General features: G+C 38.5%; 3 protein-coding genes across 6 annotated transcripts; 1 reads left to right on the top strand and 2 right to left on the bottom strand.

Moving 5' to 3' along the window:
* Nucleotides 1-4,136: 4,136 nt before the first annotated feature.
* Nucleotides 4,137-7,081, bottom strand: LOC113298654 (membrane magnesium transporter-like). The gene is made up of 4 exons (XM_026547447.1): nucleotides 6,856-7,081; nucleotides 6,684-6,736; nucleotides 6,492-6,592; nucleotides 4,137-4,537 (listed from the first exon to the last, which is right to left on the bottom strand). The coding sequence occupies exons 1-4, from the start codon at nucleotides 6,926-6,928 to the stop codon at nucleotides 4,444-4,446; spliced, it is 321 nt and encodes a 106-aa protein (XP_026403232.1). The 5' UTR covers nucleotides 6,929-7,081; the 3' UTR covers nucleotides 4,137-4,443.
* A 1,580-nt stretch (nucleotides 7,082-8,661) lies between these two features.
* LOC113293040 lies at nucleotides 8,662-10,116 on the top strand. 2 transcript variants are annotated; one of them, XR_003332017.1, is made up of 4 exons: nucleotides 8,662-9,278; nucleotides 9,370-9,488; nucleotides 9,625-9,674; nucleotides 9,762-10,116. XR_003332017.1 is itself a non-coding variant. In XM_026541817.1 (3 exons), the coding sequence occupies exons 1-2, from the start codon at nucleotides 8,705-8,707 to the stop codon at nucleotides 9,402-9,404; spliced, it is 609 nt and encodes a 202-aa protein (XP_026397602.1). In that variant the 5' UTR covers nucleotides 8,662-8,704; the 3' UTR covers nucleotides 9,405-9,674; nucleotides 9,762-10,116. The 2 variants fall into 2 exon arrangements, 1 of the variants encoding a protein (XP_026397602.1); XM_026541817.1 differs by having other exon boundaries at nucleotides 9,370-9,674.
* A 9,372-nt stretch (nucleotides 10,117-19,488) lies between these two features.
* On the bottom strand, nucleotides 19,489-22,310 carry LOC113298653 (ras-related protein RABF1-like). Of its 3 annotated transcripts, XR_003334332.1 has the most exons (9): nucleotides 22,171-22,310; nucleotides 21,811-21,881; nucleotides 21,586-21,669; nucleotides 21,355-21,449; nucleotides 20,984-21,089; nucleotides 20,670-20,759; nucleotides 20,460-20,546; nucleotides 19,988-20,175; nucleotides 19,501-19,860 (listed from the first exon to the last, which is right to left on the bottom strand). XR_003334332.1 is itself a non-coding variant. In XM_026547446.1 (8 exons), exons 1-8 carry the CDS (start codon nucleotides 22,199-22,201, stop codon nucleotides 20,137-20,139), a joined length of 603 nt encoding a protein of 200 aa, XP_026403231.1. In that variant the 5' UTR covers nucleotides 22,202-22,310; the 3' UTR covers nucleotides 19,962-20,136. The 3 variants fall into 3 exon arrangements, 1 of the variants encoding a protein (XP_026403231.1); XR_003334333.1 differs by having other exon boundaries at nucleotides 19,489-20,175; nucleotides 20,670-20,836; XM_026547446.1 differs by lacking the exon at nucleotides 19,501-19,860 and having other exon boundaries at nucleotides 19,962-20,175.
* Nucleotides 22,311-22,335: the final 25 nt, after the last annotated feature.

Here is a 22,335-nt window from a genome sequence, read left to right as displayed (position 1 = left end):
CATTGGATTGATTTTCTTGATGTTGATGGGTTGGAGAAGGTGGAGGAGATGCATCGGTTCCATCCATTGTGAGAACTTCAGAGATTGAGCGGAAGAGATAACAAATTAGGGTTCTAGGATCTTTACAAGGAAGATACCATCTTAGATTTAGAATTCGTTATATGAAGTCTCACAATTATGTAGACTTTGATTTCATTGATCACTTATTTATATGAGTACATACAGATAAGTATTCAATCTCAGTTAAACAACAATGACGAGATTACAGGGAGGTTTTCTTCTAGTTACAACTTTGTTACAACAAATATGGATACATAAGACTCGGACTCAGCTGAAGACTTGCATCTGGTGGAAGTTGTTGACTGTGTAGTTGCGGCAAGACTTGGTTCTATTGGTGGCAATAGAATGCTCAGCTGTGGCAGGACATTTACATGTCCAATACTTCTCCATTGTGAACTGAGATACCAGAAAATTCATCACTCATATATGCTAATATCACTGTCTTAGATATATATTAGTATATATAAGTGGTGAAACTCCCCCGATATCTCAGTTCAAAATAGAGAAGGGTGATTACTTCAAGAATCAAGTATATTTTTGGACATAATTATCACAAAAATTCTATTTGGACCGTGATATAGAAAATCATAAAAATTGCACTCTCAGAACAAAACATAAAAAATGAGAGCCATATTTTTACTGGAGGGGCGGCCCCATTTATTGTGTGTGGATGGTTTTTATATAGTTTAAAATGGCGGTCTATATAGAACAACTCTGATTATAAAGAGATTAATATTGTGGATGATTGGATGGTCAATAAAAAGGAGGTATGTTAGATTCTTTTTCTTTTTTTGAAGCATGAAGATAAATTAAAACAGAGCTAAACTACTATTACACGTGGATACCTGGTATCCACATAATCATTTAATAGAAGTTGGTGAAGAAAATGTGGGATTGCGTGGTCCCAGATTGTTATTTACGGCTTAGATTTCGTCCGCTGCATGGTTTGCAAGATCATCTGTTGTTTGATTCCCTTCTTTGTAGTTGTGATGTATATTGCACTGAGGGATTTGTCGCATTCTTTGTTTTATTTGATCAATCATTCCAGAGATATACCAAGGAGCATCAGCTGCCGATTTTATGCAGCGCATGAGACCTTCTGAGTCCGTTTCAGATAACACCTTATGTCATTATCGCTCCATTGTTGTCCTGGTTGCAACCAGAGTTGCCCACGTTTCGGCCGTTAGCGCGGTGGTGATTCCTAAAGGTAGCCATCAGAGTTCTCGCGTTTGAATCCATATAAATGAAACCTGCTCATGTCATTTTTGGGGACCCCTCATAGCATAATCGGTATTGTTTTATCCAATCTGAATCCGGTCTAAACGATCTTGTTGACATAGTTGATGTTGTTCTATTATTAGTCGATGTAATTCCAGAGGGTGATTCTCCAGAGAGTACTGAGGGTGATATTTTTTTGCTCATTCAAATTCTTATTGTTGTGCCAAAGATAATGCCAGGATGTCCTCAAGGGAAGTATGGCATTGTTTGAAAATGAGATCATTTCTAGTCGTCCAAAGATTCCATAGAAGGAAATAATATGATGTGATTGAAGACATAGGTCCAGATTCTTGTAGAATTTGTGATATGGTTGTTTGGGGTGTTAAAATGGTTAGGGACTTGTGAATGGAGGGTTGGTTTGATGAAAGGCGGTTTAAGAGGTTGTTCCAAGCAGTTGCTGAAACTAGACATCGGATAAGCAAGTGTTCAGTTGTTTCAGGATATGCGTTGCACCGGGGGCATATGTTAGAATCTATGAAGTTGATGCGATGTAGGATAGAGAAGGTTGGAAGGCTTTCATTGATAACTTTCTACAAGAAAAACTGAATTTTTGGCACACATGGTAAGATCCAAAGAAACTTGGTAATTGGTAAGGGGTTTAGGTGTGGATAATTAGGCCTGTCAATATTTGTCCGATATCCGGTATCCGTTTCCGAGTATTCGAGATCCTATAGGATTTTATCCGTTTTATCGGATATCGGATATCAGATCGGATATTTTATCGGATATTTCTTCCTTAACATATCGAAAACGGATTAGACCCCATCCTAAATGTTAATATCCGATATCCGATAGTATATGAACTTATTTGTAATTTATCCTAATTTCGAGTCTAGTATCGGATATTATCGGATATTGTCGGATAAATATCCGATAAGTGTCAATTATGAAAATGTTTTACAAAGGTTTTTAAGCTTTTTTGTTATAACCGGATATTATCGGATATCCGACAGCTTAGCCTATCGGAATCAATATCTGATTTTGATATCCTATAGGATATTATCGGATATCGAATATCCGGTAGTGCTTAACATGTCGGATATATATCGGATTTCTAAATATCCGACGGATATTCTACCATTGACAGGCCTATGGATAATTACCTTGTTGGATTAAACAATTGTATCCGGACACGGTCAATGTAAAATTTCTGCTTATAAACAATGTTTACAAATACTGAGCAGTCTTTAAACACACGGTGTTTCAACTAGGAAGTGACAAACTAGGACGAAAGGGTTTTTTTTTCTTTCTTTTTTCTGAAGTTACCAATGCCAGAAAGACAAAACAAAAATCACGTTAAGTTGAATAATAGCATTACCAAAAAAAACCATAAAAGTAAAAGCCAATTTGAGTACCTAGTACAGTACCGGCAATTGTACCCTACTAGTATGTAAATGCTGGACTGACTGAACAGTGCAAGGGAAAATGTGCACGAAAAATCGAAACGATCAACTTGCGCAAAAGAAACACAGCTTAGTCATGGCCAGTCCTTGTGTTATAAATTTTTCGCTGTCTTGTCTATTCACACAAGTTATGCAGTGTTGTTATGGACTGGAACTGGATAGTCGATCGGTGATCTATCTATTAGTATTTCAAGAAAATAGTGAAAATCAAACCTATAAATTTTACTTCTAAGAAACCCACTAATCTGTTAACTGAAGCCTTTAAGAAACAAGAATTTCTTAGTAACGCAACAGAAGTTACAGAAGACTATAACAAAGAAGGCAGACATAAACTGTAAGTGAAGGTGTTTCAGTGCAGTTTCCTTGATTGAAAAGCCAAATCTTATCCCATTTTAATGCAGCCAACAGAGAAGGGGAAAAAAGAGAGCAGGTGGGGCAAATAAGAACCCTAGCCCTGATGAACTTTGACAATCATGGAGTTCGAAAAAGATGAGTGCTACGGTTAGGTGTATATACAAGTGGTGGGACTTATTTCCAGTTCTCTTGACAAAGAAATTACGAGCTGGAGTAGTCATATCTCATCAAAAATTAATATGAAATGTAACATCACCATCTATCTTCTATAAAATTCAAGAGAAAGAAAAGAAAATTTAATTGATGTTGAATGAACAGAGGAAAAATATCAACAGATATAATTCACAAAAGCGGGAACAGTTTCGGTTGTAGGACTGAAAGATCAGAAAATATCTTGGATCAAAATATCTACAATCTAGTCATCCTTAAGTTTATCATGAACATGTTATCTTTGTTATGCAGAGGAAATCGACTAATCATAAGATTAGGTTTAGCTTTTGATAAGTAAGATATTTTGCATTGTTTGCCGTATGCTTGTCATTAGCTTCAGGGGAATCATGTTTAACATTACAAGAGAGTCAAGAGACCAAGTTGGATATCAACTTGGAACCAAGTTTTGGGGAGCAACTCCACAAATACAGCTGCTTATGTATCCAAGTGCTCCCAGTCTAATTTAACAGACAAATCAGAACCGTACACAGAGTAACTTCTACAATCAGTTTGACCCATAATTGATTGACAGAAGATATCAAGACTGACAAGATTTTGATACGACAGTTTCTGGTATCGTTCTTTAAAATGTCTACGTACTAGGCTCACCGGTATCGTTCTTTAAAATATCTACGTACTAGGCTCACAGTGTCCAACTATTTTTGTTCACCCACTATAGAATTGCTCCAGATCACTCATAAAATAACATCACTTATAGAATTGCTCCAGATCACTCATAAAATAACATCACTGCAATAGATTTTCAACCACTGACTAGAGAGTTTAGTAAAGAAATAATTGTCCTCTCCTCTGTAAGGTACATAAACAAACTTTATGCAGGCCAAACCAAATGTCTGAATTATTCAATAACATTCACTGGTCACAATTTTTTTTCAGCTTAAGAATTTTTTCCGCATTGATTTTTTTTCTTCTATGGTTCACATGAATATTAACTTGACATAAATAAACTAAAGCAAGAAATCAACTAAAACTTAACTAAACCACATTAAGAACACATCCACAGTCTGCATGCACCTAACCTCCTACATGTGGGAGATTAGGGTTTCAAAGATTTTACATTTTTCATCAGATGAACAACCTTGCATGATCAGTCAGTTATGATGATCCTGGCAGCAGCTCAACACTTCAGCTTCAAATTCGCTTCTGATGGAAATACTTTTCCTCGATGGTTAAAGACCATGAAGTCCACATTAGCCGGTAAAGATACTATCCTGCTTTATCAAAAATCACAAATCATTCAATGAGTTAGGTACCCAAAATGCCTTCAACTGCCAGCCAGGTAAAAAAGGCCAACAGCAACAAGCAGTTTTTTTTCTCTTTTTCCTGCTGTCAAATCTCAATTTCAATTAATAAAGAATCTATAACATACAATATATAGACATAGAAACTAATACCTAAAAATGCAATAACATAAAAGGTATCTCAGTTGACTTCCAAGCCTATTTTAAAAATAAATAAATTGACATAATTTGACTTCGAATCATGTAATTTTTGTTCTCCTAAACCCATAAAATGAACAGGCAAATTTAATTAATTGGAATTTTGATTTCGAAGATGTTTCTCGAGTGTTTTCTTCTAGCACTTAATAATTCTTATATTAAAGTGTGTAAGGAAATCCTGTTTCCTATGCTTAACGAATACAGTCCCTTCAGGGACATCCAATAAAAGTCTTGATGTATATAAGATACTTGTGGTAATATCCCAGTAACCATATAAAATAAAATGTCACTTAAGTAAACTGAAATCCAAAAGTATAGGCCTGAAGCTCTAGTGGTCAAACATATTCATGTCCCCTGTAACTTGTCTACTTTTGCAGTTTAAACACAGACGCCCTTCCAGACACCAAAAACTCCTTTTCCACACTGCCAATTAATTTCAAGAGAGCGTACACTCAAACAGGATCAACTCAATAGGCAACTGTATTCAGGCTTTATAGCACACAGGACAGATATTAGTAGGGGCTGAGCTGAATTACTACAAACATATGGGTTTTAGGTAGCTACCATGACAAAAATAACTATCATATCTGGAGCTTGGTTAAAGAAGGCTAAGGTGAAACAAAAGAGTCAAGGAAAGACATCAGGGTTCTTCTCCTAAACTAAAGAAAATACTTCTACTTTCAATGATGGCCGACAAAGCCCTTGAAACTATTAAACATAGAACAAATAAACTTTTTGGGACAATTCATATTTGAACGACAAGGCTCACCAAGAAAGTTACCACGAGATGCACTTGTCTATTATGGTTTAATCACGACAATAGTACAATAAAAGAGGATCGCAATTCCATAGACAAAAGGCACTTTGATTGGCCGGTTTCAGACTCCCAGAATGTACAAAAAATAGATAATTAGATGCCATATGGATGATATTACTTCCTCAGATGGCTGACAAAGCCCTTGAAAAAATCTTTTTCTTCACCCAAACTATTAAACTTCCTCAGATGCCATACGACAAGGCTCACCAAGAAAGTTACTACGAAATGCACTTGTCTACCATGGTTTAACCACGAAAAATAGTACAATAATAGAGTATAGCAATTCCATACCGACAGAAGGCTCTTGATTGGCCAGTTTCAAACTCCCGGAATGTACAAAAAATAGACAACTAGATGCCATGATATGGACGTTATTACTTCCTCAGATCACAAATTTCAGCTTTCTCAGGTTGTTAGTCTCTTACAAGCATTATGTTTTAGCCACGACATAAAGTACAATAATAGAGTATGGCAATTCCATATCGACAAAAGGCTCTATACTGGCCAGTTTCAGACTCCCAGAATATATAAAAAATAGACAATTAGATGCCATATGGACGTTATTACTTCCTCAGATCACAAATTTCAATTTTCTCAAGTTGTCAGTCTCGTATAAGCATCATGCTTTCTAAACATAACTTTAAAGTTCTAAAATTGTCAATATTACGATTGAGTTGCATTAGTCTGTACAGTTAATAAATTTAAATTAGCGATACCAATCATCACAATGGTCTCTGTAGACTAATGGTCAAGGAACAAGCGCTCAGATTACATGGTTTTACTAACTCAAAATCTAAATCAACCGATCACATAGAATATACTATATCAAAGCTCAACATCATAACAAATTTGGTTATTTACTAATTAAACACAAAAATTAAAATTTCAAATTAAAGAAAAAAACTAGACCTGTTTTCATCTGAATCTGGATGTATTGACAGGAACTTCCCTGGAACACATAGTCCAGCATACATACACAATACCAATCCAATAAGCAGCTCAGCTACAACCTGAAAATTCAAAGCACAATTAACTACACAAGTTCATACAATTGAATCGAAAGTATCAAAAAAAGAATACTAAAGAAAATCCATAAATTACATTCAACGGAGGTCCTGAAAATTCTTCTTCAAGGATCTTCAACAAGCCTCTATCTGCAATTCAAATAAAGCTAGAAATCTCAATACAAATCACAATTCAATTCAAGTAAATCCCTAGTTTTAGCAAACCAATCGAAACCCTAATTTCTTGATGGTTGAAGAAAAGTAATTACACTGAATAGTTGAATAAGCAGCGTGAGATAGAATTAAGATCCCAATAGCACCAACGGTGAACCCTAAACCCATCTCTCTTTCACTGATAATCTACTTCTTCGAAAGAGAAAATTTGAGAGAATGAAAGAATTGTGATGAACAGATCTCTCCTTTTCTCCGGGTTTTTACCGCCTGAATATTTTACGATGTTTAAGATCTGGTGTTTTGCGCTTCACGTTTACCTTCAAGGCTTCGGTATAGTGTCCTACTTACTGTTGCACAACCTAGCGGCCATCGAGACCAAATGCCTTTTTCCTATTTGAGGCAATTAATCTTACACTCAGCGTACACTTATTAAGTTTTCTCATTCTTAACCGAGTCCGATGAACTGCACCAGTGGCAGTGGCAGTGGCGTACTGTGTACATAACCCTGTACAATTTTGTTAAGTTTTATGGATATCTGAATGCTTTTACTTGAGATAAACTTTTAGGTCAGAATTCAACTTGGTAGATTGTAATTTTTGGTGAAAAGAAAATCATTGTCCCAAAAGAAATAAGCTTCGAATTGATCTTTGAATAGATAGATTCAAAGCCAGAGTTGTGAAAACAATGTCAATACAAGAGTGCCAACACCAACAAGGCCTCCCTAAGTTATGCTACAAAGCCTCCCCGAGTTATGCTTATCATGTGGAGTATCTGTGCACAGCGATGAACTGCCATTAGGCTGTGTAAACACCCTAATATTATTATAAGGTTATGAAGGAGATTAATCCCAATACACAGTACAATTCTCTGAAAAGCTCTAGCTCTTTCTGGAGGATTGCACTGCTTTTAGGTAAAACCTGCTATGGAAATACCGTACACGTGTACCCTAATACCTTTTCTTATAAGTCTTCTATTATTAACCATACACGTGCACTATTACAGTTGAGGTTATTTAGGCAATCACTAATCTTCTCTCAAGGGCAGCCAGTTCGTGCCATGTCATCATTACTTATCGACCTCGGCTTGACACGTCATCATTGCTGGTGACTTCGTCTTATCGTATCACCAATGGTGGCTTCGGTTGGTATTACCCGAAGCCCCCATTCTCATGCCTTCAGCTTTGGCCAAATCCATGTACTTACATTTCCCCCTGACTGTTTTGTCAAGACTTACAGGGTTGGCAATCAGTCACAGTTCGTGTGAGAGTGTATCTTCGGAATTATTAATCCAATTCGTCTTGTTACCTTCGTCTTCTCGTCTGCTTGAAGCCCCTTCTTAATTATGACTCCGGTGGTTGGCTACGTTACTTTGGTACAATTTTGATGAGACTTGGAGCACAGTTGGACTCACGTATGTTGCCTCGTTAAAACCTTGACAAGAAAAACTCAGTGGGACAAAACCTTGCCAAGAAAAAAGAATACAACGCGGTAGACCAATCATAACTTGTGGTGTGGTTTTTCCGAAATCGCCAATTTGATGTGCTTTCTCGTCCTCCCGAAGCCCCTTTTAGGTTATAACTTCGGGCCTTGGAGCTCCTAAAGGTTTAGCAATTGGTCATATCTTGCATTAACATATATTGGACTCGCCATCCTGATGCCCTTTTTGATCACAGTTGCGGATCTGATCATTAACCAATGGTCATTAGCTATGGGGTGTAATCATCTTCTGCCGTTTTGCTCTCCATTAATTGATTGACACGTACACCCTTTCCTCAAACGTGCCGACTCTTCGTCTTTATGGTACCCTTCGTATAAAAGCCTTTAGCCCCCATTATTTTCCCTTTGCTTCTTCTTTCCGTAATTTTCTTCTTCTCTCTCTTCCCCTCTCCTTTATATGTTCTTTCTTTTACCGTCTTCGGTATTTTAGTTGGTTTCGATTTTTGAGATGGAACCACAGATGTCTGGTGCTGGTAAATCTATTTATGCGGAGGATTCTGTGGCCATGAGGAAGCTTCGTTTGTTCCGCGCAGATTCGGAGAATAGCCCTAATTATGGGTCCATCTTTCAGGATAGATTCATCCCTAAATCTCAAGCCCCGGGTTTTCATACCATTGATAACAGTTCGAGATTGTTAGCCCCCGAAGTCACTCCCCCCAAATTGCTTCCCTTTGATAATTTTCCTCGTCTGTGTGTTGAGCCTGGGGATTATACTAATGAGCCAAGATACTGTCGAGATCTTCCATTTCGTTTAGCAGTCCCCTCTTTGATGGATCCTCCGAAATTTACACAAGCATGGTGTACGCACTGGTATAATGAGTTAACCCGCATGATTGAATTTGTGTGTGATGTTGCTGGTCCGATGGGGGTGGTCAGCCCTCATGTATTAAATGCTCGAGGGCGTATCCGGCTTGCACCCGATGTTTCTACTGTCATGGGTAAAACCTGGATCAAGGGGAAAGAATGTCGTGGATTCGGCGCAGAAAGGAAAGGCTGTAAAGGAAGTTGCTGGAAACACTCAGGTATGTTGTTGTCGGCTTTGGCATTGTTGTATTTGTATTAAACTTCTTGTTTGGGTTTGCCTTGACATAGAGTATTGTTGTAATATTTCAGTCGACAAGGCGTCCTCGGTTAGTGATTCGGAATAGCGAGGAGTCGACAGCTTCATCAGATAGTCAAAAAGATAAAGACAGAGTGTCTTTGATTTGTGTGTTAATTCGCACGTGATTGTCGTAAGGCATCTTTAATATTTATTGGCATGTTGTCCACGTCAGCAGTTGTTTGAAAATCTATAAACACACTCCTCTTGTTTAGAGTTCATTTCCTCTGTGTTTGAAATTTGCTTTTGTTGGTTTTATTTTTTGTTAGTGAGCGGTGTAGCTAGCCCTCAGCATTCCTTTTCCGGCGTCAGTTCGCAGGTAAGCTATCTAACTAGTCGAAGTCATGGATTACATTTTAGGCATTGGTAGTTCAATAATCAGAGAGGTTCTCTTCGTATTTGCAAGATAAACAGATGACTCGTTCGGAATATCCAGCTGAGCAAACTAGTTCAAAGAAGAGGAGGCATCCAGGAATCATGGCGGTTCTGGGTCGAAACATCCCGATGTAACATTGCCTATTGCTATTGGTAGTCCGAATTAGCTTGTAGGTCAAGCGACCTGGTTTGATTTCAAAGGGAACGAGGCTCCTGTGGCCAGCAAATACACTCTCCTCGTGCCCGTATACAATTTTTCAGTCTCTCCGGAATGTTGGTTAAACTTCAACATAGAAGTCACTAACAAGCTGGTTAGGACAAGATTAGGAAATTGATGTAATCTTAAGGGAATTAGAAGTCATCTACTTCTAAGAAAAGGAAAGACATGTAATAAGGTAATAGGATTAGGAAAAGGAATTCATAATTCTATATATATATGATCACCAAAGTTGTGGTTGATCATATGAGCAAGATTAGAGCTTGTGTTTAGTTTTAAGAGATTTTCTAAACATCAATAAAGAAAGTTGTCTTTATATAAGCTAAGTTTCATCTTGCAGTTGTCATTAATTGGTATCAGAGCTTGTTTCTGAGCCATGGAAAACGAAACCACCATTGTGGGTGCAAAACAGTTCACGCCACCATCAATACAAGTTCCAATCCTCAACGGCACAAACTACACAATATGGGCCATGAGAATGAAGGTACTGATGAAAATCTACAAAGTTTGGGAAACAATTGATCCTGGTACATTGGACCCAGACAAAAACAATGTTGCCATTGGATTACTCTTTCAAGCAATACCAGAATGTCTTGTTCTACAAGTTGGTGAACAAGAAACTTCGAAGAAAATTTGGGATGCAATAAAGGCACGTAATCTCGGAGCTGATCGAGTTAAAGAAGCCGTCTGCAAACCTTAATGTCTGAATTTGAAAGAATGAAGATGAAAGACACTGATACTATTGATAGCTTTGCAGGAAAGCTATCAGAGATAGCCTCAAAAGCTGCGTCACTTGGACAATCCATTGATGAAGATAAACTGGTAAAGAGATAGCCTCAATAGTTTACCAAGATCCAAGTATATTCATATCATAGCTTCTCTGGAACAAGTCTTAGATTTAAAGAAGACTAGCTATGAAGATATAATTGGAAGATTGAAAGCATATGAAGAGAGAATCCTTGATGAAGAAAACAATGTAGAAACTCAAGGAAAACTCTTGTACACAAACTCTTACCAACAAAACTCTGCGACAAGAGGAAGAGGTCGTGGAAGAGGTGGTAGAGTAAACAGAGGCCGAGGAAGGGGAGGAAGGTTTAACTCACAAGATAGAACAACAAGTCAGAATGATCAAAACCAAGGGAAAGAAAAGAAGGATGGATCAAACATTATTTGTTACAGATGTGATAAACCAGGACACTTCTCCTCTGTATGCCCTGAAAGAATACAAAAGATGGAAGAAGCAAACAAGAATGAAACAAGGAAAGCAGATACAGCTCTTTTCATGCATGAAGTTGTATTCTTAAACGAAGGGAAACTAATACCAAAGAACTACGAATCAAAGGATGGAGAAGAAGGAATCTGGTATTTAGATAATGGAGCCAGAAATCACATGACTGGTAAGAGACACTATTTTTCTGAATTCAATGAGAAAATCAAAGGACAAGTGAAGTTTGGGGATGGATCTTCTGTAGAAATTGAAGGGAAAGGATCAATTCTATTTCAGAACAAGACCGGAGAACAGAAGCTTGTCACAAACATCTACTTCATCCCAAACTTACAAAGCAACATTCTAAGTTTAGGACAAGCTACAGAAGTTGGATGTGATGTTAGAATGCGACAAGATTATCTAACAGTTCATGACCCAAGTGGAAGACTTTTAGTTAGAGTCTCACGCTCACAGAATAAACTCTACAAGATAAGTCTCATGATTGGAAGGCCATTGTGTCTGAATATGAGACTGGAAGATCAGACATGGAAGTGGCACGCAAGGTTAGGACACATAAGCTTTAGAACTTTAAAGGCAATGTCACAGAACAAGATGGTTCGAGGACTACCACAGATAAATGATGAAGCAAAAATCTGTGAATCATGTTTAGTTGGGAAACAAACTCGTCAAGGTTTCCCAAAAGCAACAACATTCAGAGCCTCAAAGCCATTAGAGCTTCTTCATGCTGATTTATGTGGTCCTATTACACCACAAACCCTTGCAAATAACAAATACATATTTGTTATTATAGATGACTTCTCAAGATATATGTGGTCTATTCTTATGAAAGAAAAGAGTGAAGCATTTGACAGATTCAAAGCTTTCAGAAATCTGATAGAAAAAGAGTTAAAAGAGGAGGTCAAAATGCTTAGAACTGATAGAGGAGGAGAGTTCACTTCCTTAGAGTTCAACAAGTTCTGTGAGTCAAATGGAATCAAAAGGCAACTCACAGCACCATATACACCACAACAAAACGGAGTGGTGGAGAGGAGAAACATGACTCTAATGGAGATGACAAGAAGTTCTTTAAAGGCTATGCAGGTACCTAATTACCTATGGGGATAAGTTGTACGACACTCCACATACCTAATAAACAGGATACCTACGAAAGCTCTGAAAGACATGACTCCATATGAAAGCTTGCGAAAGAGAAAACCAAACATAGATCATTTAAGAGTGTTTGGTTGCAAAGCATACGCAAAAGTTGATTCTGCAACTCTTAAGAAACTGGATGATCGATCTCAGAATCTTGTGCATCTAGGAATTGAGCCTGGATCCAAAGCTTACAGATTATTCAATCCAACAACGAAAGGAGTAATAGTGAGTCGAGATGTGGTATTCGATGAAAAAGCAAACTGGAACTGGAAAGAAACTAATGATGGACCAAGTAGGGATCCAGGAATGTTTCACATGAGATGGGGTCAAGTAATTGATGAAGGCGAAGGACCCATAATCATCAATACAAATGGAACCAATGATGTTAATCAAGAAGAAGAAGAGAATAATGAAAACATTGAGAATAACGAAGAAGTAGAAGAAGAAGTAGAAGAAGAAGAAGAAGAAGAAGAAGAGGAGATCGATGAAATAACTCAACCCATTCCACTGCGAAAATCAACAAGAAAAATACAAAATCCACAGTATCTGGAGGATTATGTTCTTCAAGCTGCAGAAGAATGTGAGATTATGCTACTTTCTGTTGATGATGAACCAAGGAATTTTCAGGAAGCAAAGGTCTCGACTAAATGGACACAAGCATGTAGAGAAGAAATTATTTCAATCAACAGAAACAAGACTTGTTGATAAGCCAGGTGGGGTAAAAGTGATTGGTCTTAAGTGGATCTTCAAAATAAAACGGAATGCTGATGGTACTGTCAACAAATATAAGGCAAGACTTGTAGCTAAGGGATACGTTCAAGAATCAGGCATAGAGTTTGATGAAGTTTTCGCACCAGTTGCTAGACTAGAGACAATTCGTCTCTTAATAGAAGAAGCAGCATCAAACTCATGGGAAATTCACCACTTAGACGTTAAGACAACATTCTTACATGGTGAATTGCGAGAAGAAGTGTATGTTGAACAACCAGAAGGTTTTGAAGTAAAAGGACAAGAGCATAAGGTTTACAAGTTTTCAAAAGCTCTCTATGGTCTAAGACAAGCCCCTCGAGCCTGGAATACAAAGTTAGATCAAATCTTAAAGGGAATGAGATTCATAAAGTGTTCTAAAGAAACATCAGTATACAAAAGAGAAGAAAAGGGAACGCTTCTTGTGATTGCAGTCTATGTAGATGATCTATTTTTGACTGACAACTCCCTTAAGGTGATCAATGAGTTCAAGACAGAAATGTCATCAAAGTTTGAGATGTCAGACCTCGTAAAACTCACTTATTACCTTGGCATAGAAGTCCATCAAGGAGTAGATTGGATTCAGATTAAACAAGAAGTTTATGTAAGGAGAATTCTGAAAGAAGCAGGACTTGAAACTTGTAATCCAACTAAGATACCAATGGAGTTTGGACTTAAAGTTTAAAAGGCACAAGAAGAAGCTGAGATTGATCCAACGAGTTATAAAAGAAATGTTGGATGCCTTAGATACTTGTTACACACAAGACCAGACTTGGCTTTCTCTGTGGTAGTAGCAAGCCGTTATATGCAGAGTCCAGGAAAGTCTCATGGTGATGTAATAAAGCAGATATTGAGATATCTAAGAGGAACTATCAGATGTGGATTGAAGTATGGTCGAGGAGGATCAAAAGGAATTGTTGGGTATAGTGACAGCAGTCATAATATTGACCAAGATGATGGAAAAGGTACAACTGGTCATATATTTTATCTAGGAGAAGCACCTATTACATGGTGTTCACAGAAGCAAGGCACTGTAGCCCTGTCATCCTGTGAAGCTGAGTTCATGGCCGCAACAGAAGCAGCTAAACAATCAATATGGCTTCAAGAACTGTTGGGTGAAATCAAAGGAAGAGAACCTGAAAAAGTTCTCATCAAGATTGATAATAAGTCTGCAATTGCACTCATTAAAAATCCAGTGTTTCATGGGAAGACGAAACACATTCACAAAAGGTATCATTTCATACGAGAATGCATCGAGAAGGAGGTCATTAACGTTGAACACATACCATGAACTGAGCAGAAAGCAGATATATTGACAAAGGCATTAGCTCGGATCAAGTTTGAAGAAATGAGACAATTGATTGGAGTACAAGATATGTCACGGGTAAGGTTGAAGCTTAACGGGGAGAATGTTGGTTAAACTTCAACATAGAAGTCACTAACAAGTTGGTTAGGACAAGATTAGGAAATTGATGTAATCCTAAGGAAATTAGAAGTCATCTAGTTCTAAGAAAAGGAAAGACATGTAATAAGGTAATAGGACTAGGAAAAGGAATTCATAGTTCTATATATATATATGATCACCAAAGTTGTGGTTGATCATATGAGCAAGAGTAGAGTTTGTGTTTAGTTTTGAGAGATTTTCTAAACATCAATAAAGAGAGTTGTCTTTATATAAGCTAAGTTTCATCTTGCAGTTGTCATTACGGAATTGAGGGATTATTATAAGGAAATTATGGAGGAATATGGGCATGTGGCCAGTACATAGGTGTGTATCTAATCTGGTTGTTGTGGCGAAGGAGATGTATGAGGTTGGTGTGGAATGTCCTTTCGAGGCCATCCTCGAACTCTGGAGAGGGAGCTTCGTGTTACCGAGGATGTTGAAGTTCAACATGGGATGGATCGAGGAAAAGTTAAAGGGTTTAGAGGAGAGAGGGGCAACGCGGCAGTTAGTGCTGCCTGGGGAGATTACAAGTTTGAAAGAGGAGATAAAATTTGAGACACAAAAACTGAAGGATCATCAGAAGGAGCAGGTTCGTATAAATACCGAAGATGGCAAGATTGCCGCAGACTTGGCGGCAACATCATCGAGGTTGAAGTTGAAGCCGAAATCATTGGCCGGCAAAGAGAGAGAGTTGGCTAGCTTTGCTTAACTTTCCCTCGTTATTGCTTTGTTTCTTGTAGTTTCTTTCCCTGTATTTGCTTTCGTGACAAATCTTTTTAGAAACATTTTCTCGTTTATTGTGTTTTCGTATTTGACACCTTTTGGTATATTGTGGGGTTGTTTTGATAGATTCGAGGTTATAATTGCCTCAATCTTTGTGCATGAATTATAAACGGAAAATGGGTCATTTGTCCAAATATTTTTAAACCACGGTTCAAATGGACGAGTAAAAAATAGTTTGGGTGAAATGGCCAAAAAAAATAGTAAGGATGAAATTGGTTTCATCCTAACTTAAATTTAAAAAATAGCAAGGATGAAACGGGATACATCCTGTGTAAATTAAAAATAAGAAAAAATATTTGAAAATTGGCACGATGAAACTGGTTACATCCTGCATATTTTTACATTTTTGTCCATTTAAACAGTATCAAAATCTAACTATCCATTTCACCCAGGAATTGTTGATTTTGGTCTTTTTAACCAATTTTGTGAATTATAAAATAGGCTGAATCGTGTCATTTTGACATTTTTCTTCTTTCCTGAATTTGTTTGTGTTGTATGCAATGACGTCCGTTAGGATTCAGCTGGTCTTGGAAATAACTATGTTGTCTAAATTGATTTTTTGTGTTAGAAACAGCACTTGGGCATTTCGAGCTAGCTGCTGCCGAAGATCAGGACCAAATTATGGCTTCGGAGGCAAATATGACAAGATCCCGACAGGCTAGAACATTATAAGATTTAGAGGTTGACGGCCTTCGGCTTGCTCAGAAAGCAAGAAGGATTAAAGTTTTCTTCCTTGTGGATATCAAAACTGCACTGCAGCGTACAAGGGTTGCTTTATTTCAAGCTAGAAATGAATTGGCTCGACATGCCGTCATAAAATCTTTGTAAGGCATTTTAGATGGACCTTGTTATGGGATTCATGTATGTGTGAAATCTCTGGATTTGCACAAAGTTAAAAGAGCTTAGATTTATTTTTCCGTTTTGTTTGTTGCCTTTTGTGGTTTGTTTTTATGTTTAGGCAATTGGGAGAATGGCTTGTTATGACGGGACTTTGAGTGAACCGTATCGGTTTTTTATTTTGATTTTTTTTTTTTCTTTATATGTCGGGGAAAGGTTTTGATTAGGATTTCACCTTTTAGCTTTGATATTAAGGCAGCATCGGGGGTATCGATTGTGAGTGCTTGGGATGCGGTTCGTCGTATTTTATCACGTGCAACGTCGATTAGGCATTTCTTTTGGAGTTTAAGTAGGCATTGTTTGTTTTGTGCCCTTTTCCGAAGGCAAGTCGTATTCGGCGCACTTTGCATGGGTTTATCCCAGCATTACGATGTAGCCTTTAGGCTTGACATCCTTCTTAGATCTAAGCCACGACCGATGTTGTAAGCATCTTTTGTATGATCTTAGTCTTGGTGCGTTAAATGTCAATCCCTTTTGGGTTGAATTTTGTGGAATAGGATTACGCGGTTGACAAGTGCCTTTTGCTCTTGCAATGATTTGGCGTCCTTTCGGGGAACAAGCAGAGATAAATGGTTAAGACAAAATATAACAAGCCTTTTATTCAGTGGCATTGTTGCTTACAGACGTTTGGTATTAACTGCTTTTTCCGCTTTTTTTTCCTCTTTGATTTCGTTCTTCTGTAAACCCCATGCGATTCCCTTATGTAGTTGGTGTGTCTTCTCGAAGGTCTTATTGAAGGGTTTACTTTAGTAAGTCTAAAGTTCCCAAGTTAACGTTTGTAGACGTATCCTCCATCTGGGCGAGTGACCTTTCGAAATTGCCTCCGTTCATCCTTGTGGACTTGTGTTCGTTTAGTGGAAATATCTTCAGCTGGGTTAGCATATGTGGTTATCCAATCCGGGATTGGTGTTGATTAGATATGCGTGACTACCTTGCTTGGCTCACTGAGCCCATTGTAGAAGGATGCTTCGGCTAGATGCGCCTCTTCTATTGTGAAAGAATCCTTTGAAGCGGGGACACGGTTCTGTTTTCCTTTCAGGATGAATTCGATGCTTTGGTGGTAAGTAGAAGGCACGATCCCATGCTTGTGTAACCAAGGCCTTCCTAGGAGGAGATGGTAAGCTGGGTGAACGTCCATGACATAAAAGGGTTCACTAGCTCGGATAGGTCCCACTTGGATTTCCAATTTGATAGTACCAATTGTTTGCTGTGTAAGCCCGCCGAAGCCTTGAATTCCCGTAGCAAATTTATTGATGTCTTCTTCTTTAATTCCTATGCTTTCGGCAATATGTAATGGTATTAGGTTGATTGATCCCCCTGTATCCACAAAGGCCCTCTTGAACTTGTGCTTTCGGATTCCCACTGTGACATATTATGGTCGCGCGTGGTCGCAATCCATTGTTCGGTCCTCCTCCGAGAAGGTGATGATGTCAGTAGGTAATGGGTATTTTCGATCCAGGAACTGGCTGATCCCTTCATTTGCTGCTATCTTAGTCAAGACAACTGCGGCGATTTGGCATTGTTCAGCTGTGAAGTTTAGTGTGTTAAAGAAGTTTGCAAACAGTGGTTTCTTCGCGAAAGTGTCTGCAATGTATTCGTAATTGTCTCTTTCGGATACGATGCAGATTTCTTCAGTCGCTGTCTCGACTTCCTCATGTGTGATCATGAACACCTGTCTCGGCAATGGGTCCTTTTGGATGTGTGTTTCCGTCCCGAAATAGAGCTCTCCACTTTGTTGTCTGTTACGAATTTTCCATTTGAACGTTCGGCAATTATTCGTAGGATGCTCCACCTTTTGATGAAAGTGGCAATATTTGGGATGACGCTTGTCTTGTTCTGTTGGATCTTTTGCAGGAGATGGGAGGGTCGTATCTCCATCTTTGCGCCATTATTCTAGTAGTTCGATAGCAGTTTCTAATGAACAAGGGAAGTATGGTGGTTCTACTAATTCACATGTTCTCTTGTATCCTTTCCCGTCTCTGAAATTTACTGACTGCTTGCTCTGTCTGGTGTTACCTTCTTCTTTGGCATATGCTACTGAATGTCCCCATTGTTTTCCTTCTGATGCTTTGAGTTCTGCTGCGTCATCGGCTCGAGAACATGCGTCTTCGAAGTCTGCAAAGGTTTCTAACTTGACGGATGCTAGGATGAAACTGAGCTCTATGGGAAATCGACTGATACCTATCTTGACAAGCTCCTTCTCGGGAATTTTGACGCTACTGCGCAGGCATTCTGCCCGAAAGCTCTTTGCAAAGTCTAGATATTTGCTCCCTGGCTTATATCTGTGATTACAAATGTCCGAAATTGTAAGTTGCTTCTGTCTGGAATAGAACTTTTGCATAAATTGATTTCGCATCTCGTTCCAAGATGAAATACTATTTTCTTCTAATCCCACAAACCATGAAAAGGCTGGCCCAGTCAGTGATTTTCCGCACTCCTTCAAACAGATAGAGTCATTTGTAGCGTGTTCATTCAAGCTCATGAGAAAACGAAACACGTGTTCCTTTGCGTTTCCGGATCCATCAAAAAGTTGGAATTTTGGCCATTTATACGTCGTAGGCATGGGTTTTTCTAGCGATTCTTTGGTGAAAGGAGATTGTAGAGCGTAGTTTGTTGTGGGTGGAGTTAAACCATAATGTTCTTCGAGGTATTTAGCAACGTTCCCTTCCGACATCACAACCTGTTCTTGTTCTTTGTTGGGTTGTCCCTCTGTGTTTCGAGGTCCTTCTTTCAATCCCTGAACGGTTCCTGGTGTTTCGCTGCGTTGGTGGTTTTGCCTTGAGGAAAAAGAACGTCTACCGAAAGGGTTCCGCTGGGCTCTGCTCTGCAATAGAAGGGGATGCTGTGTACCCTCAAAAGGGTCAGCATCTTCATCATCTCCTTCGGGTTGGAGGTCAGCCAGTCTATCAATCAAAACTAGTATCCTTTTATCCGAGTCAGATAACTCTTGACGCATTTGTTGTATCTCGAGTTGTTGCGGGTCATGTGGAGTTTGCTCTTGTATTGGTACACTTATTCTATTTACCCCACCCGATCCCTGCTGGACTTCTTCGACATGCCTAGGTACAGCTCCGTGTACATTTGATTGGTTCACCCTTATTTGCAGGTTCGGGTGTTGTCCCCCCGAGTCTTCCATCAGTGGCATTCCGAATTCAGGATTTACTTGACTATCTTGTACTTCATTTAGCCCCGGGGCTGGCGTTGCTCTTTCTAAGTTCTTGGCAGGAAGGTCCGATCTTGTAGTACTAAGATTTTCTGCTACCGATGACTCCATGAATATTATAGTGGTATTGAGGATTAGTCCCTAGTGAAGTCGCCAAATGTAAACACCCTAATATTATTATAATGTTATGAAGGAGACTAATCCCAATACACGGTACAATTCTCTGAAAAGCTCTACCTCTCTCTGGAGGATTGCCCTGCTTTTATATGCAAAAACTGATATTGAAATACCGTACATGTGTACCCTAATACCTTTTCTGGTAAGTCTTCTACACGTGTACTATTACAGTTGAGGTTATTCAGGCGATCACTAATCTTCTCTCAAGGAAGCCCGTTCTGCCAGGTCATCATTGCTGGTGACTTCGTCTTGTCGTATCACCAATGGTAGCTTGGGTTGGTATTACCCGAAGCCCCCCTTCTCATGCCTTCAGCTTTGGCCAAATCCATGTGCTTACAGGCTGTGTGCATCACATTAATCTAACTGTTAGTTTCATTTAAATTGGAAACAATTGTTTTCATTTTCCTTGGGATTTATATTTGACATTTATAGGGAAGATAATATAAAACTTAAGTGGCAGTTTCTACCACATCTGTTGTGCTGTTCATATTATAGATCAAGTCAGCTTATCTGGTTGTTACTTGTTAGGATGCTACATATATTGCTGATAACAATCCATAACATTTTAGATTACAGCACTGTAAGCACAGAGAGAGACAAAGAGAGATGCCATTAGTCACATAATCGGCCTCCGGGGCAGCCGTTTAGCAATCTCCTGCAACACAAAAATAAAATAATCAACAATTAAAATGGAGTCTACAACCACGGGAAATGGAAGCCATAGAGAGGACCAAATTTGAGTAGGTGCGAACGAAGCTTATAAGAGGAATGGCATTGAAGGCAGCAAGTGCAAGAAAAGTGAAGACGTATAAGGTGTGCGCCCACACACACACACACACACAAATATATACTTCACAAGCAGCCCATATACCCACACTCTAAGAAAATATTTTCGACTACATGCAGAATATCAAGAAAATAACGTAACTATAGGTTTACCTCGAATAGTTCATGAATATTATCTGATGTTTTTGCAGATGTTTCAATGAAGAACATGCCATTTTTCTCTGCATAGTCTATGGCATCCTTCATAAGCAGAACGCGTAATGTTATCAGTTGTTTTGCTACATACTAACACTCACTACATATTATCTGAAGGTAGCTTGAATTGATGAATTTTATATTTAGATCAAACAAAAGCATACTTACTTGAATGGATACTTCCCGATATTCATGAAGATCGGCTTTGTTACCCACCAAAACCATGATAATATTCGGGTTTCCGTGCTTCTGTAGCTCCTGTTGGAAGTGAAACTTTTTGTTAACCAACTGGAAGCATCTGTGGACGGCTTCCATGCCCGTGAGAAACCTCCAATCTATAATATATAGCTCAGTAGTTTCACCATTGTGCCAATACGATCATAAACTTTTAAGTTATGGTGGGATAAGGCGATGGGCGAACTTTCACATACGTCTCAGGTCCATCACTTGCAATCACATATTAAGTTGAAAAATATACTTACCTTAACCCAAAAACGTGCTTTACTGAATGACTCTGGGTTGGTTATATCATACACAATAACCGCAACAGCTGCTCCTCGATAGTAAAGTGGGGCCAATGCCGCATACCTAATACGACGGTGGTCAGCATGAACACAATCAAAAGACCATTGTACATGCCTGCAGTTAACCTTAAAAAAAAGAAGGTAGTGATTCTCAAAGTTCAAGAGTCTTTCAACTTTTGGATTTTGATTTTTGAGATTCACTCTTTTCCAATTTTTTAGTCGCGGTTAAAAAATTAAAGTATACATAAGTAGAAAATGATAATGTTCTTCATTTTGACTAGCTAATTTAAAACCAATGCCATCGCTACAGCTTTAAGTCAGCCATATACCTCTCCTGGCCAGCAGTGTCCCATATTTCAAACTTGACAGCAGTAGCATCTTGCAAAACCATAGTTTGAGATAGAAATGAAGCTCCAACAGTCACCTGAAACCCAGTATAGATTACGCGTAAGTAACTGCAGATACTGGAATATAAAGTTATTCCCATCGTACACACAAATAAACAACCCTTTAGATATCAAGTACTCAGTAATTTGAACAGAATGAACTGGATTTCTTACCTTAGATGTTGTGTCAAACTGTCCACGAACAAAACGAAGAACAATACAACTTTTTCCAACACCAGAATCCCCTAACAACACTAGCTACATGCCGTAATTCAGTATTTCCCAATAGAGTTAGTGTATAAATGGTGATAATGCAGTAGAGAGTGAACACAAAATCCGAGATTCCATAAGTATGAAAACGTCGTTCAGGACAAAAGAAAGATCTAGTCTAGCACATACCTTCACCCGAAAGCCTCTGGTCAAGTCGCTCAGTCCAGCATTATCCCCTCCTAAATGCGCCGGTGTGCTACCTGCAATCAAAATATTAATTTCCACATCTTTGCAAAACAATCAAAATGAGCAGAATAAACGAACAATGACTCCCAGCATTTGTCATGATATGCAGATTCAACTAAGATATCCATTTGATTTGATCTAGGCCGAACACACCAGTCATGTAGTATCAACATAAAATAAACCAAAACCTACATTTAATTCAACATGATAAACCCTAACTCCTGAAAGAAATAAAAAATTATTCAAAGCAAGAAAAACTGAAACATAGAATTGAAGAAAAAATACGAAGAATTTTGGTTACACCTGCTGGAAGGGAGGAGGAGCAACCACCCATGGCATGGGGAGGATAATGAGATGTATTCCTGCTTCGATCCAGTGCCCTAATTTGAGTGAATACCAAAAATTCTTATAGTTCTCTACCGGAATCTGAAGTTGAAGTTTATTATTGTACAGGTGTCTTCTGTCAGC

This window comes from Papaver somniferum, chromosome 7, assembly GCF_003573695.1.
Source record: "Papaver somniferum cultivar HN1 chromosome 7, ASM357369v1, whole genome shotgun sequence".
Classification (NCBI taxonomy): domain Eukaryota; kingdom Viridiplantae; phylum Streptophyta; class Magnoliopsida; order Ranunculales; family Papaveraceae; genus Papaver; species Papaver somniferum.
This window is presented reverse-complemented; position numbering and strand designations above follow the sequence as displayed.